Here is a 26,832-nt window from a genome sequence, read left to right on the forward strand (position 1 = left end):
CCCATAATGAAGTAATTGTCAATAGATTAGGTCTATATGAAGTATTTATTCTGACTAAATGTTTGGCCATGTAACAAAATACATAAATGTGGTAAAGCATAATTATTAAAGTAAAAAAAAAATTAGGCTGTATTATAAAGAACGAAAACAATCTAATCTTTGTGAAGTATATTTTTTTTAACGAACAGCAGGGTTATTAAACTAGTTAACCAAAACTATAAAAAACATTTTATATCTGAAATAAAATATAGATTTTTTTAAACAGCTAGTTGCCAAGGCAACCTTTCTACCAAGTAAAAAAAAAACTACTTTTTAACATTTTAAACAACTATAAAATTACTAAAATAACAAAATGACTAACTTTAATTAAAAATAAAATAGAAAATATCAAAATACAAACTGAAATATTAACAAAAACTGTAATCTCAATGATAAGAAAAAAATGTATGTCATTACGTTCATGTGTCATTACGTTGTATGACTCTGTATTCCCCTATTGTTATTGTTATTGCAATAATAAAAAAATAAAAAAATAAAAATCACCAGAAAAAAATAAGACAAAAACCATTAGTACAGTTCAGTGTCGCGAGCGCGCGCGCGTGCCCGAGTCTCGCGCAGGGGAGGTTCATATAAACGCGCCGGCGCTGAAGCTCGTATTCAGTTCGAGTCAGTGTGTGTGTATGTGTGTGTGTGTGTGATCTCTGGAGCAGATCCTCGGTGTTCCTCACTCACAGATGCTCGTGTTTTAGAGCATCAGCAGCATCAGGTTCAGTCGCGCTGAAAGGAATGAGATCAGAGCATCAATGTTTCACTGGGGAAAGTGGAAGAAGAGGATGGGAGCGAACAGTTCATCCAAGAGACCCGTGTTCGACGACAAAGAGGATGGTGAGAGCTCAAACTGCACATTATAACACTCACAACACCACCAAACCTCACGTGCACTCGCATCATGGCGTTATTAAACACTGATTATGACTTTTAAACAGTTCATTAGATGCAGTGTTTCTGATGTAACAGCAGTGACTGACATCTGACTGACAGATGAGCTTTAGGTGTTTGGTGAATGCTTGCTTACACCTAAATGTGTGTGTCATCTGTACACTGCAAAAATGAATTTCTTACATCGTATTTTTGTCTTGTTTCCAGTCCAAATATTTAAAAAAATTGCATTAAATCAAAATGCATTTACAATAGTAAAATGTCATAAGATATTATGTCTTGTTTTCTGGGGAAATAAGTAAAAATGAAGTGAGTTGTTGCTTAAAACAAGCAAAATGATCTGCCAATGGGGTGAGAAAGATAATCTTGTTTCTGTTTGAATTTAGATTATTTTTCTGACCCCATTGGCAGATAATGTAGCTTGTTTTAAGCAAAAACTCACTTACTTTGGATTAATTCCCTCGGAAAACAAGACATAAAATCTTATGGCATTTTACTCATCTAGTAAATGCATCTTGATTTAAGAATTTTTAGATATTTGGACTGGAAACAAGTCAAAAATACTAAGTAAGAAAAGCATTTTTGCAGTGTATTATATGCAGATTATGAGTTTCAGAATGCAGCCACAATCTATATGTATTTATTTCTCATATTTCTTGGTGCATTTATTAATGGTTATTGAGAGTAAAACATGCATTATTCTTCATCTAAGTTCACTTTTACTGGGTATTGTATGTTTAAAAGTGTAGTATGCCATACTTATAAATACAGAAGACAGACCATACTGATTGTTCTGAAGTTACGCAACGCAAATGCAAATTGTGTGTTATATTTCAAATGCAATTCATGCAACAATGTGACTGTAGAGATCCGCTACGGTCTCTTTGAACAAAACCTGCCAATTACATCATTTGCTGTTTAATTGGTTCATTAGCGAGGATTATGGAAATCCAGGGGAATTATGGTTCTTTATCAGTTGGATTGTGCTGGAACTGAATGTGTCACATTGAAAGACGAGACCTGAAGTCTGCTGTAGGGCAGAACGTGTCACGAACGCCAGAAACGAGGTCAGTTCACTGTGGGTTTATGATCATATGGAGCGAGTGTGGAATGACCCATTTAGTTACAGTACTGACTCACACTTACCTCTGTTACGCATAATCACTGCGCTAATCAATGTGGACGTGTTCAGTCGTGTCGAGCCGTGTCGTGTTGAGTTGAATCGAGTCGTGTCGAGTTGAGTTGAATTGTGTCGTGTCGAGTCGTGTCGAGTCGTGTCGAGTCGTGTCGAGTCGTGTCGAGTCGTGTCGAGTCGTGTCGAGTTCAATTGAGTTGTGTTGTGTTGAGAAGTGTCAAGTTGTGTTGAGTTGTGTTGAGTCCAATTGTGTTGCGTTGTGTTGTTGTGTTGAGTTGTGTTGTGTTGTGCTGAGTTGTGCTGAGTCGTGTTGAGTAGTTGAGTTGTTGCGTGTTGAGTCGTGTTGAGTCGAATTGTGTTGTGTTGTGTTGAGTCGGGTTGAATCGAGTCGTGTCGAGTTGAGTTGAATTGTGTCGTGTCGAGTCGTGTCGAGTCGTGTCGAGTCGTGTCGAGTCGTGTCGAGTCGTGTCGAGTCGTGTCGAGTCGTGTTGAGTTCAATTGAGTTGTGTTGTGTTGAGAAGTGTCAAGTTGTGTTGAGTTGTGTTGAGTCCAATTGTGTTGCGTTGTGTTGTTGTGTTGAGTTGTGTTGTGTTGTGCTGAGTTGTGCTGAGTCGTGTTGAGTAGTTGAGTTGTTGCGTGTTGAGTCGTGTTGAGTCGAATTGTGTTGTGTTGTGTTGAGTCGGGTTGAATCGAGTCGTGTCGAGTTGAGTTGAATTGTGTCGAGTCGAGTCGTGTTGAATTGTGTTGAGTTGTGTGTTGAGTCATGTTGGGTTCAGTTGTGTTGTGTTGTTGAGTTGTTGAGTTCAGGTGTGTTGAGGTGTGCTGTGTTGAGTTGAGTTGTGTTGAGTTGAGTTGTGTTGAGTTGTGTTGAGTTGTGTTGAGTTGTGTTGAGTTGTGTTGAGTTGAGTTGTGTTGAATTGTGTTGAGTTGTGTGTTGAGTCGTGTTGGGTTCAGTTGTGTTGTTGAGTTGAGTCGTGTTGAGTCGTGTTGAGTCGTGTTGAGTCGTGTTGAGTCGTGTTGAGTCGTGTTGAGTCGTGTTGAGTCGTGTTGAGTCGTGTTGAGTCGTGTTGAGTCGTGTTGAGTTGTGTTGTGCTGAGTCGAGTCGAGTCGTGTGTTGAGTCGTGTTGAGTCGTGTTGTTGTGTTGAGTTGTGTTGTGCTGAGTCGAGTCGAGTCGTTATGAACAAAGGTTCTCCCAGTGACGTTAATAGAATGTTCGGAGTTCTCAGGTCTTTAATCATGTTCTCAAACGTTCGCACACAAACATTATTCATACATCGTTCATGGGGCGTTATTTCTGAAACATTGTAGTTGGACTTTCATCATCTAACATTTTTTAAATATTGTTTGTTTCAGAACGTTCAGAGAACATTCAAAAGTAACGTTCCCATAATGTTTGCAAAATGGAATGTTTCCTTAGCATTCGCTTTATGTTAATAACATTTTCATAAATTAATGGGAATGTTAGCAAAACTTTTTTGATGTACATTACTCCAGCTGGAAGAACAAAGGAAAGAAGGATGGCTAGAAAACTAGAAAAGCTCAGTTTGTCAAGGCAACCTCTGAATGTTGGATTGAATCATAAAGCCTTTTCTGACATCCTTGGCATTTTGAGGTTATTGTGTTGCTGGACATTCAGACAAAACAACGAACATTCTGCTCTGAAATAAACTGAGACCGCTGTCATTCAGAAGTTACTTGTAAAGGAATTACAAAGAAACAGCAACACATTGAATTAAACGTGTAAAGACTGAACGTTCTCCTATAATCCTGTATTACAGTGTTGATGCACATCTGTGGAGTTTCGATCATCTATGACAATCCAATAGATGATAAACGGTGTGTCTCCAGGTCCAGTCGTGTCGTGTCGAGTCAGTAAAAGACAGTTTCCGTACTTCCGTATACGGTCAATAACTGTGATAGATCTAAGCGTACATTTAAAGGGGTGGTTGATTATGATTTGACTTTTCTAACTTTAGTTAGTGTGTAATGTTGCTGTTTGAGCATAAACAACATCTGCAAAGTTCCGACGCTCAAAGTTCAGAGCAAAGGGAGATATTTGCTTTTACAGAAATCGCTGTTTAAGGACTACAACAAACGGCTGGTAGAGACTACACCACATTCCTCCCGGGTTAGTGACATCACCAACCCTAGAATTTACATAAACCCCGCCCCCTGAACAGGATTTATAGATTATCAAGACAGAATATGCTAATCAATGACTAGAAGATAACTACACATCAGCTTCATAACTTCATCAACTAACCGTTCAGAAATGTCCTGTTGCTTCTACATGTTGTCTCTTCTTCTCGAGTCTCTCCATCATTGTCTGACTCCGGTTTGAACATAAAAGGCTAAAAGTTTTTGACATTTTCAGTGCATGTGTGTGTGAGGTAAAAGAACACGAGCTGTTGTAGCTCCGCCCCTTGTGCCGGGAGCAGCAGCTCATTTGCATTTAAAGGAACAGACACAAAAACGGTGTGTTTTTGCTCACCCTCAAAAAGTGACAATTTAAACATGCTATATAAAAATATCTGTGTGGTATTTAGAGCTAAAACTTCACACACACACTCTGGGGACATCAGAGACTTACTTTACATCTTGTGAAAAGGGCATTATAGCACCGCTTTAATGTAATTTTACATGCAGTTTTTGGAAGTGAAAAAGAACAGTGAAATAACACTCCCACAATTCCCTGCGTGACACTTCACATTTAATATATTTTTGTTGAAATAACTGTTTCTTCATAGTTTTTCTTAGTTTTTTTCTAATCAGTTATGTACATTAGGTTTTTATGCTACATTTAATGTTGTTAAATTAATGTTTATTGCATTTTTTTTAAATTTCATGTGCGTTAACATTAGTGTGTGTGATGAGCTTTGATTGATCATGTGACTCTCGTCACTGCTGTGATTGGTGGTTGTCAGTGTATTACAATGATACAAAACAGAAATTAGTACTTCAATAAGTCGGTAAATTAACATTTCATACGTAACATATCAGATATTGAAATACGTTTTTTTACTGTAAATTTAAGTTAAGTCTGTAAAACCTAAAATGTTGCTACCGTATTTTTTACGGTATACAAGTCCGAACAGACTGAAGGACGAGTTGTACTTTGGGGGATTTTTAAAAAGAACAACGGTACGTTAGTCTGCTTTCCTCAGATATCAGCCAGTGTTATCAGGATATGATGATCATACGCACTTCATTATCAGGATCCTCCCGCAGGAGATCTGAGCGTTTGATGTTCTCATCCTTCAGCAGATTCTCTCACTCGTATTCGCTGTGCAGCGACGCTGAGTTATTCCTCATGATGATCCTCACATGAAGCGTCCCAAGGGATTCTGGGACACACATTGGCCCTGCTTTTAAACATAGAGTCCAAAAAGAAGATCATTGTGATTTCAAAAAACTAAAATGACGTCATTTACTCCCTTATGTTCTGTTGTAGGCTGATCTTTTTATATTTTTCATATGTTTCATATGTTCATTTGTTAAAATCCTCATGCAACTCTTTTACATACAAGGATTATCAATTAAATGATCAAATAAGTTAAATTATTAAGCACTGCAAATGAATAAAACACCATAAAAGACAACATAGTAGCGCTGTTAAAAATCAATTAATCGCATCTAACATAAAGGTTTGTGTTTATATAATATATGTGTGTGTGTATATGTGCACACACACACACACACACACACACACACACACACACAGAAAAAGAGCCACATTACAGAAACTTACACTTTTATCACTCATATTTTGCAAACATATTTCATTGTACAAACAAGAGCTGTGTGAAGTTTCTTTAAAATCTTTTGTGTTGCACAGAAGAAAGAAACCGAGTGTGACGACAGCCTTTACATTTTAGGGTGAATATTTCCTTTAATTTTTAATAAAGAAACGCTGTATCAGTAGAGATGAGCACTTGTACATGCATTTACAATAATCGTGTAGAGAAAACATGAGAAGAGCAGATCCTCACGCTGACCTCGATAACGTGTCGACTGAAGCCGCAGGGTGAAGCGCGTCACACACACACACACACACACACACACACACACACACACACACACACACACATGCTCAGATATGTTATTGAAATCAAATATGCATGAGCTGAGAATAAACATTTCACATTTGCTTAGTGAGACCGTCATTTGTATTTGATAACACTGTGGTGTGTGTGTGTGTGCATGAATTTGCATGTCCGCTCCTTTAATGAAGGAGGTAAAGACTCAGCTGTGAAACACTTATCAAGCTCACAGAGTCTCTCTCTCTCTCTCTCTCTCTCTCTCTCTCTCTCTCTCTCTCTCTCTCTCTCTCTCTCTCTCTCTCTCTCTCTCTCTCTCTGCCGGTATCAATAATTCAGCAGTGCGATTCATAATGTGTCCTTCACTGAAGATGCAGTCTGTAGTAATGTTGCAAAACTGGAATAGTGCATAAAACATAAATAAAGCAGTGTTTCCATCTCACGTGTTCAAGAGAACAGCATCATCACTAATGCAGAAACTGCTGCAGAATATCAGTAATAAACTGTAGTTTCTGCGATCGGGCTCTTGTTCCCTCCATCATGAACGAGTGTGTGTCGAGCGTCAGACGAAACACAGTAAACGCTGTTCTTGTCGTGTGAGACGCTTCCGGAGGGAATTACACCAAATCATCCTGATCACACACTTCCAGAAACACCAAACCAACATTAGAGACGCTGCGACGCCATTGGTCCGCTGGTTACTCCAGTTATCCAATCACAGCCTCCGCTGAGTCACATGAGGTTTGAGGGATTTATTCAGTAAATGTGTTTCTGTCGGAGTTTATGCGCATTTCTTCTTATCGGATAAAACGATTATCCACCTCAGTTGAGCAGAACAAGTTTTATACTTGATGTACTAAAATAAAAATAAAACAAATAAAAAAATTCAAATGTATGGATGTATTTAAAATATTAATAAAAAAAACAGAATGATACTAAAGTAACACTGGTCATCAGATACGGCACCTCTCCTTCATTAATTCTCATCAGTTTTTCTTTTTTGTCTTGTGCTTCCCTCGTCATCCAAACACACACACACACACACACATACACGCACAGTCGCACACACAAACTCACACACAAGCTCACACTCGCACACATACACTCTCACAAACTCACACTCACTCTCTCTCTCTCTCTCTCTCTCTCTCTCTCAATCACTCTCTCTCACTCACACACACACACACACACACACACGCGCATGCACACACACAGCTTGTTTTTCTCCTCTATCTCTGATGACCTTTGACAGTCTTCCGCCTCCAGCACAAACACAGACACGAGACTCAATATTAGATTCTTCGTGAGGCTCTTTTCCACACAGTGACAGTGATGGTGTGTGTCAAGCCTCAGACACGACAGAAATACCGTACACACAACATGTAATCGTCGTTTGAGGAACAGACTCTGCCAAAACTCTCAAATCTCATGTTGTTATTATGACAAACACAAAAGCCAATCTGTATGATCACATCAATCTGTCACATGACTTCAGGACACTAAAATATGGACTACTGTTATGATTCTTTATAGTGCTTTTGTTGGCTTTAAGAAACATTTCAGGTGAACTCATTATGAGACGTGTCCAGATGTTGTTAATATCTGCTGTTTAAAGTCATGCAGGTTTGGATCAACATAATGATGACAGAACATTTTTAGCAGAACTGTCCCTTTAAGACTGGGATGAGTCTGTGTGTGTGTGTGTGTGTGTGTGTGGGCTGAACGTGAAGGATGTTTTCTGTCTGGCGATATCAGATTAAGTTGAAACACACACGCACAGATCCAGTTAAAGCTGCTCGTTCACAGCCGAACTTCACGTCAGAGTCTGGAGAGGAAAGAGCTCTTCTGTTCTGGTTTCATTCGATGTGTGTGTGTGATTCTTTCGTTAGGCCGTTAGTAAATATGATAGAGAGAAAAGATTGGGATTACTAGGCACTTTTCTCTATTCTGTTGGACTGTTGTCATGATTGTACAGTCAGTCATTCATCAAATTACACCCCGTTTCACTCCAGAATGTGAATGTAAGTGATCAAACAAAACTGTAACAAAGTTCAGGGAAGGAGGCGGATGTTAAACGTAACTTTAATCGGAAAATAAATTCAATTCAATTAATGTACTATATTTTAGTATGATAGTGTTTTTTATTTATTATTTTGTATTTTAATGGGATTTATGGTACTGAATTATATTTATGCTTTATGATCCATTTATTCACTTTTTGAGCATAAATTAAAAACAATTTCCAACTCAAACTGTCGTAAATCTTGAATGCTTTGGATTGCAGACTGAACTTTGGTCTCTTTTTAAAGACGACACTTGGCAGATTATTGCTGAAGTGAAAAAAAAAAGTTTAAAAAAGTGAACTTAACTAGAATTTTATGTTTATTGTTATGAAAAGAACCACAAAATTACTATTTTCAATTTTTATATGAAATGTATTTTTTCAAAAACACGTTTTACTCAAAAATCAAAGCCATAAATCTGAACAAGTTGTGTTCCAAATCTGAGCTTGATATCTCAATAAATGATCTTTCAGTGAGAGTGTGTTCGGCTGCAGTACCAGACGCTTCCACTAGAGGAAACTCGTCTCATTCATTTACAATGCAGCATTTCTGACCGCGAGGAGCACAAGTGTGAACACAAGTTTTTATCAGGACCATTTAACCTTTTCAAATCATGTCCATGATTTTGTGTTCACACAGCAAGTGCCAAAACCTTTACTAAGTTTCATACCATTCCGATGAAGTAAAAAATCAAAAAAACAAAACAAACGTACCTTTTTTCCTACCGATGAGCACCAGAGGCTTAAAAAGAGACCAACCTCAGGTAAGTTTCCAAAACATTCAGATCTGTGCTCAAAAAGGGCCGTTAACAGGCATGTGTGATTGTCAAATACATGGAAAACCAAGATCTGGATCTAATCGCTGGATGTTGTAGATTTGCGCTCAGAAAACTATGACTCAGGAACTGAACAACTGTATAATGAGACGAGAATAGACAAATGAACTGAACAAACACAGGGCTTTAAAACACAAGCGGACTCATTAACGAAAGGAACATTGGATGCAACAACTCAATCAATGAAACTCCTGGTTACAAACTCAAAGACAAGCAGAACTAAAATGCTTGCAAACACACCGACACACACAGATACAAATGATAAGTCCTCATTAAGAAGCCAATGGAAGTGTTTTCCTGTGTCTGCAGGCGGTATGACTTTATTATATACCGGTATATATATATATGTATGTGTATGTGTGTGTGTGTGTGTGTAGGCTATATATATATATAAGCTGTGATGCAGTTAATCTTGTTAATTTCTTTTTCTTCTTTTTTTTGGCTAGTAGAAGTTCTGAATGGCCGGCAACTTAAAAATTTAGTAGCCAAATCGTTCAAATCAAAAAGTTCATTTCAAACCCTGGTTACAATGATAAGTTCTCATTTAGAGGCTGGTGAATCGAGGCCGATGGAAGTGTGTTTTCCTCGTGTCTGGTATGTGGGCCATATTCCCACACGTGTTCCTGCTCTCCGGGATCTTCTCCTCCTCGTTAATGCTTCATCTCTCGCTCTCGTTAGGCATCTCCAGCTGATTGAGCATGGGCTGAATACGTGTAATTACTGTTTTAATGGTGTGCTCTTCAGAGAATCTCATCATTCACTGCGGCTGAGAGACGCTTGTGCTCGTTTGTCGTCTTTCTTGCTTTTCAGATGCTTGTTAATAATAATAATTTAACAAATAAATAGTAAAAAAAAAACACATATATATAGAGAGAGAGTGAGAGTGAGTGTGTGAGAGTGAGTGTGTGAGAGTGAGTGTGTGAGAGTGAGTGTGTGAGAGTGAGTGTGTGAGAGTGAGTGTGTGAGAGTGAGTGTGTGAGAGTGAGTGTGTGAGAGTGAGTGTGTGAGAGTGAGTGAGTGAGTGTGTGAGAGTGAGTGTGTGAGAGTGAGTGTGTGAGAGTGAGTGTGTGAGAGTGAGTGTGTGAGAGTGAGTGTGTGAGAGTGAGTGTGTGAGAGTGAGTGTGTGAGAGTGAGTGTGTGAGAGTGAGTGTGTGAGAGTGAGTGTGTGAGAGTGAGTGTGTGAGAGTGAGTGTGTGAGAGTGAGTGTGTGAGAGTGAGTGTGTGAGAGAGAGTGAGTGTGTGTGTGAGTGTGAGTGTGTGAGAGTGAGTGTGAGTGTGTGAGAGTGAGTGAGAGTGAATGTGTGAGAGTGAGTGTGAGAGTGAGTGTGAGAGAGAGAGTGTGAGAGAGAGTGAGTGTGTGAGAGAGAGTGAGTGTGTGAGAGAGAGTGAGTGTGTGAGAGAGAGTGAGTGTGTGAGAGAGAGTGAGTGTGTGAGAGAGAGTGAGTGTGTGAGAGAGAGTGAGTGTGTGAGAGAGAGTGAGTGTGTGAGAGAGAGTGAGTGTGTGAGAGAGAGTGAGTGTGTGAGAGAGAGTGAGTGTGTGAGAGAGAGTGAGTGTGTGAGAGTGAGTGTGTGAGAGTGAGTGTGTGAGAGAGAGTGAGTGAGTGTGTGAGAGAGAGTGAGTGTGTGAGAGTGAGTGAGTGTGAGAGTGAGTGAGTGTGAGAGAGAGTGAGTGTGTGTGTGTGCGTGTGTGTGTGTGTGTGTGTGTGTGTGAGAGAGAGAGAAGTAGCCAAAAGTGACATCTTATTCTTAACCCTTTATTTTAAAAATTATTAAAAGTGGTAAAAAGTTTTGTTAGCATATTATGTAGTTATGCTTGGAGTCAATTGGTTTGTTTGTGTTTAATAACGTAATAAAACATGCAAATTGTCCGACAATTTTTGTCATACAAAGAAATTATGAACGCTTACAAAAATGAGAAACAACTAAATAATAGTCTCATTGACGCTGAGTGTGATTTCTGGAAATCAGTCATTTTCAATGAAAGTTTGTGATTTGAGGAGATCATGAGCAGGAGAGTGAATATGAGCAGGACTTTATGCAAATGAGAAACCAACAGTACAGAGACTTGGCAAGGAAAAACAGCAGTAGTGTTTTTTTCCATAATATTTCCCTTTAAAGCTTTTCAGTGAGGTTATGAGTCTCAGACAAATCGCCCACACAGTCTGATTCAGATCTTATAGAATGGAAAATAGAGAGAATAGAGTGATGTCAAGTATCAATTATTATTATTTTGGGTGGACAGAAATGTAAAAAAAAAAAAGATCTTAGTATTTTTGTGTTTTAATAAATATCTAAAAATTCTTAAATCAAGATACATTTTCTTGAGAAAAAATTATTAAATTAATTGACTTTGTTCTTAAAACAAGAACAAATATCCGCCAATGGGGTCTTGTTTCTCCCTTTGAATTAAGTTTATTTTTCTGACTCCATTGGCAGATATTTGTTTTTGTTTTAAGCACTTGGGCAGTGTCTTCTCTGGGTCTCAACACACTCTGGTCTTGGTCTTCTCTGGGTCTCAACACACTCTGGTCTTGGTCTTCTCTGGGTCTCAACACACTCTGATCTTGGTCTTCTCTGGGTCTCAACACACTCTGATCTTGGTCTTCTCTGGGTCTCAACACACTCTGGTCTTGGTCTTCTCTGGGTCTCAACACACTCTGGTCTTGGTCTTCTCTGGGTCTCAACACACTCTGGTCTTGGTCTCGTCTGGGTCTCAACACACTCTGGTCTTGGTCTCGTCTGGGTCTCAACACACTCTGGTCTTGGTCTTCTCTGGGTCTCAACACACTCTGGTCTTGGTCTTCTCTGGGTCTCAACACACTCTGGTCTTGGTCTTCTCTGGGTCTCAACACACTCTGGTCTTGGTCTTCTCTGGGTCTCAACACACTCTGGTCTTGGTCTTCTCTGGGTCTCAACACACTCTGGTCTTGGTCTTCTCTGGGTCTCAACACACTCTGGTCTTGGTCTTCTCTGGGTCTCAACACACTCTGGTTTTGGTCTTCTCTGGGTCTCAACACACTCTGGTCTTGGTCTTCTCTGGGTCTCAACACACTCTTGTCTTGGTCTTCTCTGGGTCTCAACACACTCTGGTCTTTGTCTCATCTTGGTCTCAACACACTCTGGTCTTGGTCTCATCTTGGTCTCAACACGCTCTGGTCTTGGTCTCATCTTGGTCTCAACACACTCTGGTCTTGGTCTCGTCTGGGTCTCAACACACTCTTGTCTTGGTCTTCTCTGGGTCTCAACACACTCTGATCTTGGTCTTCTCTGGCTCTCAACACACTCTGATCTTGGTCTTCTCTGGGTCTCAACACACTCTGGTCTTTGTCTCATCTTGGTCTCAACACACTCTGGTCTTGGTCTCATCTTGGTCTCAACACGCTCTGGTCTTGGTCTCATCTTGGTCTCAACACACTCTGGTTTTGGTCTTCTATGGGTCTCAACACACTCTGGTTTTGGTCTTCTATGGGTCTCAACACACTCTGGTTTTGGTCTCGTCTTGGTCTCAACACACTCTTGTCTTGGTCTCGTCTTGGTCTCAACACACTCTGGTTTTGGTCTTCTCTGGGTCTCAACACACTCTGATCTTGGTCTTCTCTGGCTCTCAACACACTCTGATCTTGGTCTTCTCTGGGTCTCAACACACTCTGGTCTTTGTCTCATCTTGGTCTCAACACACTCTGGTTTTGGTCTTCTATGGGTCTCAACACACTATGGTTTTGGTCTTCTATGGGTCTCAACACACTCTGGTTTTGGTCTCGTCTGGGTCTCAACACACTCTTGTCTTGGTCTCGTCTTGGTCTCAACACACTCTGGTTTTGGTCTCGTCTTGGTCTCAACACACTCTTGTCTTGGTCTCGTCTTGGTCTCAACACACTCTGGTTTTAGTCTTGTCTTGGTCTCAACACACTCTTGTCTTGGTCTCAACACACTCTGGTCTTGGTCTTAACACACTCTTGTCTTGGTCTCGTCTTGGTCTCAACACACTCTGGTTTTGGTCTTCTATGGGTCTCAACACACTCTGGTCTTGGTCTTGTCTGGGTCTCAACACACTCTGGTCTTGGTCTCGTCTGGGTCTCAACACGCTCTGGTCTTGGTCTCGTCTTGGTCTCAACACACACTGGTTTTGGTCTTCTATGGGTCTCAACACACTCTGGTTTTGGTCTTCTATGGGTCTCAACACACTCTGGTTTTGGTCTCGTCTTGGTCTCAACACACTCTTGTCTTGGTCTCGTCTTGGTCTCAACACACTCGTCTTGGTCTTGTCTTGGTCTCAACACACTCTGGTTTTAGTCTTGTCTTGGTCTGAACACAGTCTTGTCTTGGTCTCAACACACTCTGGTCTTGGTCTCAACACACTCTTGTCTTGGTCTTGTCTTGGTCTCAACACACTCTGGTTTTGGTCTCGTCTTGGTCTTGTCTTGGTCTCAACACACTCTGGTTTTAGTCTTGTCTTGGTCTCAACACAGTCTTGTCTTGGTCTCAACACACTCTGGTCTTGGTCTCAACTCACTCTTGTCTTGGTCTTGTCTTGGTCTCAACACACTCTGGTTTTGGTCTCGTCTTAATCTCAACACACTCTTGTCTTGGTCTCGTCTTGGTCTCAACACACTCTTGTCTTGGTCTTGTCTTGGTCTCAACACACTCTGGTTTTGGTCTTGTCTTGTCTCAACACACTCTGGTTTTGGTCTCGTCTTGTCTCAACACACTCTGGTTTTGGTCTCGTCTTGGTCTCAACACACTCTGGTCTTGGTCTCAATACACTCTGGTTTTGGTCTCGTCTTGTCTCAACACACTCTGGTTTTGGTCTCGTCTTGGTCTCAACACACTCTGGTCTTGGTCTCAACACACTCTGGTTTTGGTCTCGTCTTGTCTCAACACACTCTGGTTTTGGTCTCGTCTTGTCTCAACACACTCTGGTTTTGGTTTCAACACACTCTTGTCTTTGTCTCAACACACTCTTGTCTTGGTCTCAACACACTCTGGTTTTGGTCTCAACACACTCTTGTCTTGGTCTTGTCTTGGTCTCAACACACTCTTGTCTTGGTCTTGTCTTGATCTCAACACACTCTGGTTTTGGTCTCAACACACTCTGGTCTTGGTCTCGTCTTGGTCTTAACACACTCTTGTCTTGGTCCAGCACACTCTGGTTTTGGTCTCAACACACTCTTGTCTTGGTCTTGTCTTGGTCTCAACACACTCTGGTCTTGGTCTCGTCTTGGTCTTAACACACTCTTGTCTTGGTCTTGTCTTGGTCCAGCACACTCTGGTTTTGGTCTTGGTTTAAGTGCTCTTGACTACAACACTATTTATTTATTTATTTATTTATTTATTTTTTCAGTTGAAGTTGATTTAATTCAAGTATTTGAAATTCAAGTAATTCAACTAAGGGAGTCTCTCTGGACTCTCTTCAGCGCGGTCTCTCTGACCCCTGATCAATGATCACATTTTCAGTGTACACTGAGCGTCCGTGAGGAACCCGCCAGAACCCCAGTCGCTGCATGTGTAATGGATGAATGCAAACAGCATGAATTAATGATGTGCTAATGGTGTGGCGGTATTCGCGCGTCACACGTGTGAGTCGACAGCTGGGCGTCTCGAGGTCCGGCACTCTCTGTGTGTGTGTGTGTGTGTGTGTGTGTGTGTGTGTGTGTGTGTGTGTGTGTGTGTGTGTGGAGCAGATACGGGCGGACATGCGTCCCACTGCTTCAGTAAATCGGCTTTACTGACTAATTCAATCAGTGAGAAGTCTTACGACACACACACACCTCACGCTCTGACTGGCTTTCTTCTCTGTATGTCGCCTTCCTCTGACACTGGAGAAGTCAAGGTGAAAATTGCTGCTGCATAGTTAGGGGTTGGGTATCGTTTGGGTTTTTTTCAATACCGGTGCCAAATCTATACTTTTAAAACGGTACCGGTGCCTGAACCGATACTTTAAAAAAAAAAGAGCCTCAAAACGATGGTGAATGACATTAAATAACGGCTTTTTTATTGAAAAAAATAAATAAAATCTTACAATTTAATATATTAAAATTGTAGAGTAAATATATAAATATAAGTAGTCTAAATACAAAACACAACAAATTTACATAACAAATTCACAATAAAACCTAAGCCACCCAACCCAAATACAATAATTTAACACTAAATAACACTACAGTACTAATAACAGCAAAGTAGTCGCGAAACCCATCGTGGAAGAAGAACGCTGTCATGTTTACCACAGTGACACTGAGCTCTCAGGATCAGCTGAAGGCTGGATATTCAAAAGTAAGTGAAGTTCGCGGCTCTAATGTTGCTGTAAACTTGCGAAACGTTCTTGAATGAATAGTTTATTAGATGTACGCCGGTCTGTTATTGTATGGACATCGACTTTACAGTTTCACACTAAACATCACGCGGAACAAAACAAACAGTGATTGGTTGCATTACATGTCAGTCAACATTTTGTCATAATTTTGACTTTTTAATTTCACAACTTTAATTTAGTATATCATCATTTCATTTAAGTCATATGATTTAGTGTCATCATTTTGACTTTAAATCTCATCATTTCAAGTTATTGTCATAATTTCAATTTATCTAAATTTGAACTTCTCATAATTGACTTTATCCTCATAATTATGACTCATAATTTAAACATTTTGTCATAATTTTGACCTTAATCTCATAATGTTGATTTAGTATGTCATCATTTTGACTTTTCATCTCATAATTCACCGGAGCATTGTTTTTTTCTTATGTGGTGGAAATGTGAAAATAGCACACAAATAGTTCTAATATTATACTCATGTGATGCGTTTTTTCCCTGTCAATCAACACAGATCATGTCAATCACAGCATCACATCATGCTTTTGATCCTCATAGTAAACTGTGTTCGAAGCATCATGATGTTTTCTTTAGCAGTTTCTATGTATTTTCTTTGAATGGTTCACATACAGTAGTGAGGATCAGATTATCATTCCTACAATTTAATGAACGAATATTATGTTGCTGTTAAGGTTATCAACCAAGTTATTCAGTCACTCACCAAGTACAATAGTCCAGTGTTTCCCCTGTAATGTTGATGTAGTTTGAGTTTGTGTGCAGCAGGTTTAGAGTCTCAGGGAGCCGGCGTGAAGCTAAAATAACCCGGCATGAGATCGATGCGCTGGACGCTGTGTCTCTCGTGAAGCGAGTGGATGGAGGACTTCAAAGCCCAGGCCATTTATCGATCTCAACCCTGATATTTACAGCAGCGCTCCATTCTAATGCAATCACAAATTCAGTCTACACTGCAAAAATGCTCTTCTTACTCAGTAGTTTTGTCTTGTTTCCAGTCCAAATATCTAAAAATTCTTAAATCAAGAAGCATTTACTAGATGAGTCAAATGACAAGATATTATGTCTTGTTTTCCTGGGGAATTAATCAAAATTAAGTGAATTGGTGTTTAAAACGAGCTAAATTATCTGCCAATGGGGTGAGAAAAATAATCTTAATAGAAACAGAAAGAATTAAGACATACTACTATCTGGTCTTTAATAACATCCTCAAAATGTAACATTTATACACCTTTCATGGAATGTTATGAAATGAAATGTTTCAGTTGGACGTTCGTCTAACTTTTTTTTTTTTTAAATGTTACTTGTTTCAGAATGTTCCAGGAACATTCAAAAGTAACGTTCTCATAATCTTTGAAGATTGATACAATGTTCCCTTGTTTAAAAAGCGGCATGTTTTGAACTTTCAGAGAACATTGAGAAATAATGCTCTTCGCTAGGCAGTCAAAAATGACAAAAAAAAATTATTTCAATGAAGGAATGTACTATATTTTAGTTTGATAATGTTTTTTTATTTAATATTTAGTATTTTTAGGGGATTTTATGGTACTACATTATATTTACCCTGTATTTAAAATCCATTTATTCACTTTTTGAGCATAGACCTGAAAATTAAGTTTGTGGTAAATCTAGAACGCTTTAGAGCGACAGACTGAAGTTTGATCTCTTGTCGAAGACGACACTTCCCAGATTATTGCTGAAGTGAAAAAAGTTTTAAAAAGTCAACTTAAAGTTACAGAATTTTACATTTATTGTTATGAAAAATGCACAAAAATAAAAATTTTCAATTTTTATATGAAATCTATATTTTCAAAAACACATTTTACTCTAAAACTGAGAAAATCAAATCCATAAATCTAAACAAGTTGTGCTTCAAGTTTAAGCTTGATATCTCAATAAATGATCGTTCAGTGAGAGTGTGTTCGTCTGCAGTACCAAACGCTTCCACTAGAGGAAACTCGTCTCCATTCTTTTACAATGCGTCATTTTTGTGAGTATTTTGTGACTCATTTCAAGTGTGACTTTTTTTTCAGGACCATTTAACCTGTTCAAATCATGTCCATGATTTTTTTTGTGTGTTCATATAGCCAGTGCCAAGATTAAATAAAGTACAATTTTTCAGTCAAAAATGACCAAAGAGCATAGAGAAGAAGATGAGTAAAATGTTTTTGTGTGCTGGATAGGTCATGTTTGCTTTAAAAACCCTTCAGTATGACATGTTGCCTTCAAGAGTGAATGATCATATAATTAAAGTGAAGATATTAAAGTGAGGTGAAAAGAGTGTTAATGAGCAGCTAAAGTTAAACATAGCCCGAGTGTTTTCCTTAATGGCACACACATCCAGCGCTCTCTGTGTTCTCCGTGACATTTTAATTCTCAGCACATCTTTATACATGCAGAGAGAAAATAGGCAGGTTTGCAGTGGACTTGCGATTCTCATCCATATTCAGTGTGTTGTGAAAGCGCTCATTAAACTGCATGAGTCCTTCAGCGCACGACCAGAAAACAATGAGAGCCGCTCTATTAATGATAGTAATTTGAGTAAACAAAGACTCAGACTTATAGATTTATATCTGGGGAAATTCAGACACGACAGTGGAGAAACACATGCATTGATTCAGTCGTTGCTCTGCTGATCTGGGTCAACGTGAACCGCAAAACATAATGTTCTTCCTCGGTATCTTTGTGTGGTTTTCCATCTAAACATTGACAAGTCGTTATGACTTTATCTGATCATTTTGATTTTTTTAATCTCAATTCTGACTCATAATTTCAACATTTTGTTGTAATTTTGACTCTCATAAGTAACTATGATTTAATATGTGACTTTTTATCTCAATTCTGGCTCATAATTTCAACATTGTCATAATTTAGATTTTTTAATTTCATACTGCACCTTCAATTTAGTATATGAATTAAAACAAATTCTAACATAACTTTGATTTAGTATGTCATAATTTTGACTTTACCCCATAATTCTGTCATAATTTTGATATTTTGTCATAATTTCAACATTTTGTCATAGTTTTGACTTTTGAGTGTATATATCTTAAAGAAAAAATTGTGAAAATTTGAAAAATTTGAATCTCATAATTTCAATTTAGTATGTCATAATTTCACATTTTTATCTCAATTTTCAATTTATCTCATAATGACTCATAATTTAAACATTTTATGTCATAATTTTGACTTTAATCTCGATTTAGTATCATTTTGACTTTTCATCTTTTAATTATGATTCAGCAGAGCATTATTTTGTTTCTTATGTGGTGGAAATGTGCTTCTATACTACATCTAACCATGGTAAACGTGCGACACACGTGCTCGTGCACAAGCTTTGAAGATCACTAGTGTGTGTGTGTGTGTGTGTGTGTGTGTTCTTCTGTAATCCTTAAAGAAGATGAAACGCGCTGCTTAAGGCCTCGTCTCTCTCGGATTCTCTGAGTTCCTCCGTTCTCGTCTGTATGAGAGCTGGACGATCAGTGATTACTCCGTGATAACTGAATTAAAGCACCTTCACAGAGTCCTGCGATCTGATTGGATGAGACACATTCTAATCCGCGAAATAGACCTTATACTGTACGGACACGTGATGCACAATTCTGTTTTTACTCTGATTTATTGTTAAGCTGGCAGTTTAACAGCCTATAGTTCGGCTAATGAACGATTGGTGTAAGAATTGTTTATTATTTTTATTAATAATAATAATAATAATAATATTAAAAAAGTAATAATTATTTTCTTTTAAAGTTTTAATACTTTTTTTTTTTTTTTTTTGCCAGTTAATTTTTAAATGCATCTATATAGTTTTTATCCATATTTATTTCAGGTTTAGTTATTCATTATTAGTAGCTACATCAAGGTAAATTAAATGAAAATGAGATGTTGTTTTGGCAACTAGCTGCAATAAAATACGTTTTTTTTTTTTTTTTTTTTTTTAAAGTGAATTTCTTTATGGTTTTAGTTTAAGTTGACTATAATAACCCTGGATGGCTGTAGTGTTATTTTAGTGTCATTGTGAATGAGATTCTATTTTAGTTTTCATTAAAGTTTTGAATTAGTTTTTATTTTTATATTTTCTGTTTTCTATTTTAGTTAAAGTTTGAGTAATTTTTTTTTGCATTTTTTTTTTCAGTTTTAGTTTGTTATTTTTGTACTTCAACTTTAAATGAAAACGTATAATTTTTTTTTTCGATAAGAAAAAACTCCGACAGAAACACATTTACTGAATAAATCCCTCAAACCTCATGTGACTCAGCGGAGGCTGTGATTGGATAACTGGAGTAACCAGCGGACCAATGGCGTCGCAGCGTCTCTAATGTTGGTTTGGTGTTTCTGGAAGTGTGTGATCAGGATGATTTGGTGTAATTCCCTCCGGAAGCGTCTCACACACACGAGTGTGTTCCCGAACACGACAGCGTTTACTGTGTTTCGTCTGACGCTCGAGACACAAATCTGCAGTGTTATTTTATGGTCGTTTAGATTCTATTTGAGTTTTTATTAAAAGTTTGAGTTGGTTTTTATTTTTGTATTTTCTGTTGTCATTTAAATTTTAGTTAAAGTTTTAGTACTTTAGTACATTTGTTTTTGCCATTTGTACCAGTTATTTTTTATATACATCTATATAGTTTTTATTCAATTTTCTGAGAAGGGAAAAAGAGCCCGATTGCAGCAACTAACAGTTTATTACTGATATTCTGCAGTTTCTGTTGAAGTGATGATTTTGTTCTCTTGAACACACAAGATGGAAACGCATGGTTTATCTGCAAGTGTTTTGTGTGCAGAAGTGGAACGCTCAGCGCTGTGTGGAGACACATCTGGTGTTGTGATGAAGTGTGGTGTTGGTGTTTCTCCTGCCCTTGTGTTTCTGCAGACAGTCGTATCGATTATCATGAGATCCTGAAGCTCGTGCTCTTTATCTCCAGGGACGAGTGATGTTTCAGGGCCAGACTTCACGTCGTCTGCCTTCACAGTGTTTGATTTACGGAGGAACATCTTGTGCTGCTTTGCTTCTTCTGAACATCTGTTTGATTTTCCTCTCGTGAAGTTCTGCTTCCGAACCAAAGACTTTTACAACATATAATGCTCTAAAAGACATCAGACAGAATCATACCAGATAAGAAGTTTGTATCTCACCCTATATTTAACAAATATGATCTGCTCTTTCTCAACTTCTCTTTAGTCTAGTCAAGACACCTTCATTTATACAGCACTTTAAAGGTGCCATTGCATGGATTATTTTATTATTTTAGATTGTTTCCTGGGGTGCCCTTATAATGTTAGTATGTTTTTTAGATTAAAATTTGTTATAATTTAGAAATAAAAGGCATTTTTTCTAGCCTGATTTTAGCCTCTGATTTGAACACTCTGTTTGAAGGGGCGTGTCTGTGTGAGACTTCAGTGTAAACGCCCACAGCTGTGATTGGCTGCTGTGAGGCTTCAGTGTAAACGCCCACTGCTGTGATTGGCTGTTGTGAGACTTCAGTGTAAACGCCCACTGCTGTGATTGGCTGCTGTGAGACTTCAGTGTAAACGCCCACTGCTGTGATTGGCTGCTGTGAGACTTCAGTGTAAACACCCACTGCTGTGATTGGCTGCTGTGAGACTTCAGTGTAAACGCCCACTGCTGTGATTGGCTGTGAGACTTCAGTGTAAACGCCCACTGCTGTGATTGGCTGTTGTGAGACTTCAGTGTAAACGCCCACTGCTGTGATTGGCTGCTGTGAGGCTTCAGTGTAAACGCCCACTGCTGTGATTGGCTGTTGTGAGACTTCAGTGTAAACGCCCACTGCTGTGATTGGCTGCTGTGAGACTTCAGTGTAAACGCCCACTGCTGTGATTGGCTGCTGTGAGACTTCAGTATAAACGCCCACTGCTGTGATTGGCTGCTGTGAGACTTTAGTGTAAATGCCCACTGCTGTGATTGGCTGCTGTGAGAATTCAGTGTAAACGCCCACTGCTGTGATTGGCTGCTGTGAGACTTCAGTGTAAACGCCCACTGCTGTGATTGGCTGCTGTGAGACTTCAGTGTAAACGCCCACTGCTGTGATTGGCTGCTGTGAGACTTTAGTGTAAACGCCCACTGCTGTGATTGGCTGCTGTGAGACTTCAGTGTAAACGCCCACTGCTGTGATTGGCTGCTGTGAGACTTCAGTGTAAACGCCCTCTGCTGTGATTGGCTGCTGTGAGACTTCAGTGTAAACGCCCACTGCTGTGATTGGCTGCTGTGAGACTTCAGTGTAAACGCCCACTGCTGTGATTGGCTGCTGTGAGACTTCAGTGTAAACGCCCACTGCTGTGATTGGCTGCTGTGAGACTTCAGTGTAAACGCCCACTGCTGTGATTGGCTGCTGTGAGACTTCAGTGTAAACGCCCTCTGCTGTGATTGGCTGCTGTGAGACTTCAGTGTAAACGCCCACTGCTGTGATTGGCTGCTGTGAGACTTCAGTGTAAACGCCCACTGCTGTGATTGGCTGCTGTGAGACTTCAGTGTAAACGCCCACTGCTGTGATTGGCTGCTGTGAGACTTCAGTGTAAACGCCCACTGCTGTGATTGGCTGCTGTGAGAATTCAGTGTAAGCCTGTTGATCGCGTGAATGAAGATCTTATCATTGCATCGCAGTTTCTGCACTCTCACTAATGATTTCACCAATGCAAACATGATGTACGTACAGTAAGAGCTTCGTTGTGCAGCGTAACAGCGTCATTGATTTCATAACGAGTTTTGGCAAGTGTCCAGATAAACTCGCGCTGTGTGGTTGACAGCTTGGGTGACTGTAAAGGGATTGATCTTTGATCGCTATCTGTATATTAATCACAGTTTAAGTAAGATTATTTTCATCCGACTAAGAAAAACGACGTGAAGTTGATCGTTTAGTCACTGGCTTGATCTACTGATGCATAAACAGTATTGAATGACTTTGAGAGAAAGATTATCTGTCTGAACTTGAACAATTACACATCAGATATTCACATAACCCACTGGTTCTTCAGAGGCTCGGATTTGTACATCCAAACACTGAGCAACTGCCATGCTTCGCTCGTTTGCAAGCCATGATGTCTCTCGAGGAAAAATGATACGGACGATGATTCGGCTGCGCAGTTCCGCCTGGCCTTGAACATGGGTGGCATATGCATATGTACTGAACTCTTGTTATTTAACTATGCCAAGATAAATTCAATTTCAAATTCTAGGGCACCTTTAACAATATAGACCGTTCCAAAGCAGCTTTACAGTGATAATAGGAGATTACAGTAACAGAGATTGTTTAGGCTTTACAGCAGCTCTAGAATAAAGTTATTGTCCAGATAAAGTTAGTTTTGATTGATTTTACTTTAATATATAATGATGTATTTAGTAAAGCCCTATTTGGACGGGACTAGTTTCACAGGGGGACGTTAGAGAAATTTCTGTTTCACAGACGTACTTTGAGATTTTAATCCTGTCCGAATCTGCCATGTCTGTCTTTTTCTCACACGACCTCTGTAAAAATTCCAGAGCAAATGACCTACTGTTTTTCGTCAAACTCGGCGGTCCTCAGAGAAATCTAATCCCGTCCGAATGCGAATGTCTGTGATTGCCGAAAATGTTTTTTTCCAAAACGCTTTTTCTTGTGTGTTTTGGTCAACGTGAACTACCGTACAATCTCTCGCTATCGCGCTGGTATTCAAGTTTCTGCTTTTTGCGCACCGATAATGGATGTAGATGTGTTCGGTACACTGCGAAGAAATAAAAAAATTACACTTTGCACTTAATTACATAACGTGTAAATTATATAAGTGAAAACTTTTTTATTATAATAACCCAGTTCTATAAAATCATGATGATAAATGTATGTTTAGTTTTTTTATACTACAATTTTTATAAAATGTTTACAAAACAGTAAATACGTTAGGACGTTTTACTTTATATTTCAAAGTGCTTAATTTTAAAAGTACTTAATTTCAAAATGCATTTGATCAAATTTCATAAATTGTGTTCAATGGCAGTTTTTAAGTTATATTCAATGCCCACATGTAAAACACAGACACTCCTACCTCGGTAATAAACACGGAGATGTTAGTCCCGTCCGAATCCGTACATGAAATCACAGACGTAGGTTGATAAGAATTGTAACTCAAACGTCGTTTGGAAAACTAGTCCCGTCCGAATAGGGCTTTAAGACATCCCAAAGACAAAGGTCATATTATGTGCTTTAGACATTTGTTAATTTCCACTGAACTAACGACGGTTTCTGATCTGAAACCTCTGAATCACAGGAAGATGGAGAATGTTGGCAGTGAACATGTAGAGTGATGTTCTGGCTCGCTCACTTTGGTTTAAAAAACAGAATTAATATTATTGATTTAATGCCCTGAGCAGATGAGAACAAAACGTGAACTGAGTTGATCTTAATAATGACTGACTGAATTGATTCTGACTGTAATATTCCTGTTTATCAATCTGAAGCTGCATTGAAGCGATCTACTGTATAAAGTTGGACGATGACATCACTGTTTTCTCCAGAGCGGCTATATATATAAATTAACTAAATTAATAACTTTTTTACAACAGAAATGAAACACCACTGAACTTACTTAAGCTGGAAAGTAAGTGACGCTATTTTCTTCTGGAAACAAACTTTGTTGCATTATTTTCCCGTTATCACTGTAAAGCTGCTCTGAAACACTCAGTATTGTAAAAAGCGCCCTAGAAATAAAGCTGACTTGACTAAAGCGCTGTAGAAATAATAAAGCTGACTTGACTAAAGCGCTGTAGAAATAAAGCTGACTTGACTAAAGCTCTGTAGAGATAATAAAGCTGACTTGACTAAAGCGCTGTAGAAATAATAAAGCTGACTTGACTAAAGCGCTGTAGAAATAATAAAGCTGACTTGACTAAAGCGCTGTAGAAATAATAAAGCTGACTTGACTAAAGCTCTGTAGAAATAATAAAGCTGACTTGACTAAAGCTCTGTAGAAATAATAAAGCTGACTTGACTAAAGCGCTGTAGAAATAATAAAGTTGACTTGACTAAAGAGCTGTAGAAATAAAGTTGACTTGACTAAAGAGCTGTAGAAATAATAAAGCTGACTTGACTAAAGCGCTGTAGAAATAATAAAGCTGACTTGACTAAAGCGCTGTAGAAATAAAGCTGACTTGACTAAAGCTCTGTAGAAATAATAAAGCTGACTTGACTAAAGCTCTGTAGAAATAATAAAGCTGACTTGACTAAAGCGCTGTAGAAATAATAAAGCTGACTTGACTAAAGCTCTGTAGAAATAATAAAGCTGACTTGACTAAAGCGCTGTAGAAATAATAAAGTTGACTTGACTAAAGAGCTGTAGAAATAATAAAGCTGACTTGACTAAAGCGCTGTAGAAATAATAAAGCTGACTTGACTAAAGCGCTGTAGAAATAAAGCTGACTTGACTAAAGCTCTGTAGAAATAATAAAGCTGACTTGACTAAAGCTCTGTAGAAATAATAAAGCTGACTTGACTAAAGCGCTGTAGAAATAAAGCTGACTTGACTAAAGCTATGTAGAAATAATAAAGCTGACTTGACTAAAGCGCTGTAGAAATAATAAAGCTGACTTGACTAAAGCGCTGTAGAAATAAAGCTGACTTGACTAAAGCGCTGTAGAAATAATAAAGCTGACTTGACTAAAGCTCTGTAGAAATAATAAAGCTGACTTGACTAAAGCGCTGTAGAAATAAAGCTGACTTGACTAAAGCTATGTAGAAATAATAAAGCTGACTTGACTAAAGCGCTGTAGAAATAATAAAGCTGACTTGACTAAAGCGCTGTAGAAATAAAGCTGACTTGACTAAAGCGCTGTAGAAATAATAAAGCTGACTTGACTAAAGCTCTGTAGAAATAATAAAGCTGACTTGACTAAAGCGCTGTAGAAATAAAGCTGACTTGACTAAAGCTATGTAGAAATAATAAAGCTGACTTGACTAAAGCTATGTAGAAATAATAAAGCTGACTTAACTAAAGCGCTGTAGAAATAATAAAGCTGACTTGACTAAAGCGCTGTAGAAATAATAAAGCTGACTTGACTAAAGCGCTGTAGAAATAATAAAGCTGACTTGACTAAAGCGCTGTAGAAATAAAGCTGACTTGACTAAAGCGCTGTAGAAATAATAAAGCTGACTTGACTAAAGCGCTGTAGAAATAATAAAGCTGACTTGACTAAAGCGCTGTAGAAATAATAAAGCTGACTTGACTAAAGCGCTGTAGAAATAATAAAGCTGACTTGACTAAAGCGCTGTAGAAATAATAAAGCTGACTTGACTAAAGCTCTGTAGAAATAATAAAGTTGACTTGACTAAAGCGCTGTAGAAATAATAAAGCTGACTTGACTAAAGCGCTGTAGAAATAATAAAGCTGACTTGACTAAAGCTCTGTAGAAATATAGTAAACTTGACTTGACTAAAGCTCTGTAGAAATATAGTAAACTTGACTTGACTAAAGCTCTGTAGAAATATAGTAAAGTTGACTTGACTAAAGCGCTGTAGAAATAATAAAGCTGACTTGACTAAAGCGCTGTAGAAATAATGAAGTTGACTTGACTAAAACGCTGTAGAGATAATAAAGCTGACTTGACTAAAGCGCTGTAGAAATAAAGCTGACTTGACTAAAGCGCTGTAGAAATAATAAAGCTGACTTGACTAAAGCGCTGTAGAAATAAAGCTGACTTGACTAAAGCGCTGTAGAAATAATAAAGCTGACTTGACTAAAGCTCTGTAGAAATAATAAAGCTGACTTGACTAAAGCTCTGTAGAAATAATAAAGCTGACTTGACTAAAGCGCTGTAGAAATAAAGCTGACTTGACTAAAGCTATGTAGAAATAATAAAGCTGACTTGACTAAAGCGCTGTAGAAATAATAAAGCTGACTTGACTAAAGCGCTGTAGAAATAAAGCTGACTTGACTAAAGCGCTGTAGAAATAATAAAGCTGACTTGACTAAAGCTCTGTAGAAATAATAAAGCTGACTTGACTAAAGCTCTGTAGAAATAATAAAGTTGACTTGACTAAAGCGCTGTAGAAATAAAGCTGACTTGACTAAAGCTATGTAGAAATAATAAAGCTGACTTGACTAAAGCTCTGTAGAAATAATAAAGTTGACTTGACTAAAGCGCTGTAGAAATAATAAAGCTGACTTGACTAAAGCGCTGTAGAAATAAAGCTGACTTGACTAAAGCTATGTAGAAATAATAAAGCTGACTTGACTAAAGCTCTGTAGAAATAATAAAGTTGACTTGACTAAAGCGCTGTAGAAATAATAAAGCTGACTTGACTAAAGCTCTGTAGAAATAATAAAGTTGACTTGACTAAAGCGCTGTAGAAATAATAAAGCTGACTTGACTAAAGCTCTGTAGAAATATAGTAAACTTGACTTGACTAAAGCTCTGTAGAAATATAGTAAACTTGACTTGACTAATGCTCTGTAGAAATATAGTAAAGTTGACTTGACTAAAGCGCTGTAGAAATAATAAAGCTGACTTGAC

At 38.4% G+C, this 26,832-nt stretch overlaps 1 protein-coding gene across 1 annotated transcript in view; it reads left to right on the forward strand.

Annotated features, from left to right (window-relative positions):
* The first annotated feature begins 616 nt into the window (after positions 1–616).
* The window catches only part of stk32c (serine/threonine kinase 32C), a 100,045-nt gene continuing 73,829 nt past the window's right edge, over positions 617–26,832 (forward strand). The window contains exon 1 of the mRNA XM_079854833.1: positions 617–885. Within this exon, the coding sequence (XP_079710959.1) occupies positions 804–885 (82 nt within the window). The 5' untranslated portion in view covers positions 617–803. The remainder of the gene's footprint in view (positions 886–26,832) is intronic.

This window comes from Squalius cephalus (genome assembly GCF_949319135.1).
Source record: "Squalius cephalus genome assembly, chromosome: 21".
In the NCBI taxonomy this organism is placed as follows: Eukaryota; Metazoa; Chordata; class Actinopteri; order Cypriniformes; family Leuciscidae; genus Squalius; species Squalius cephalus.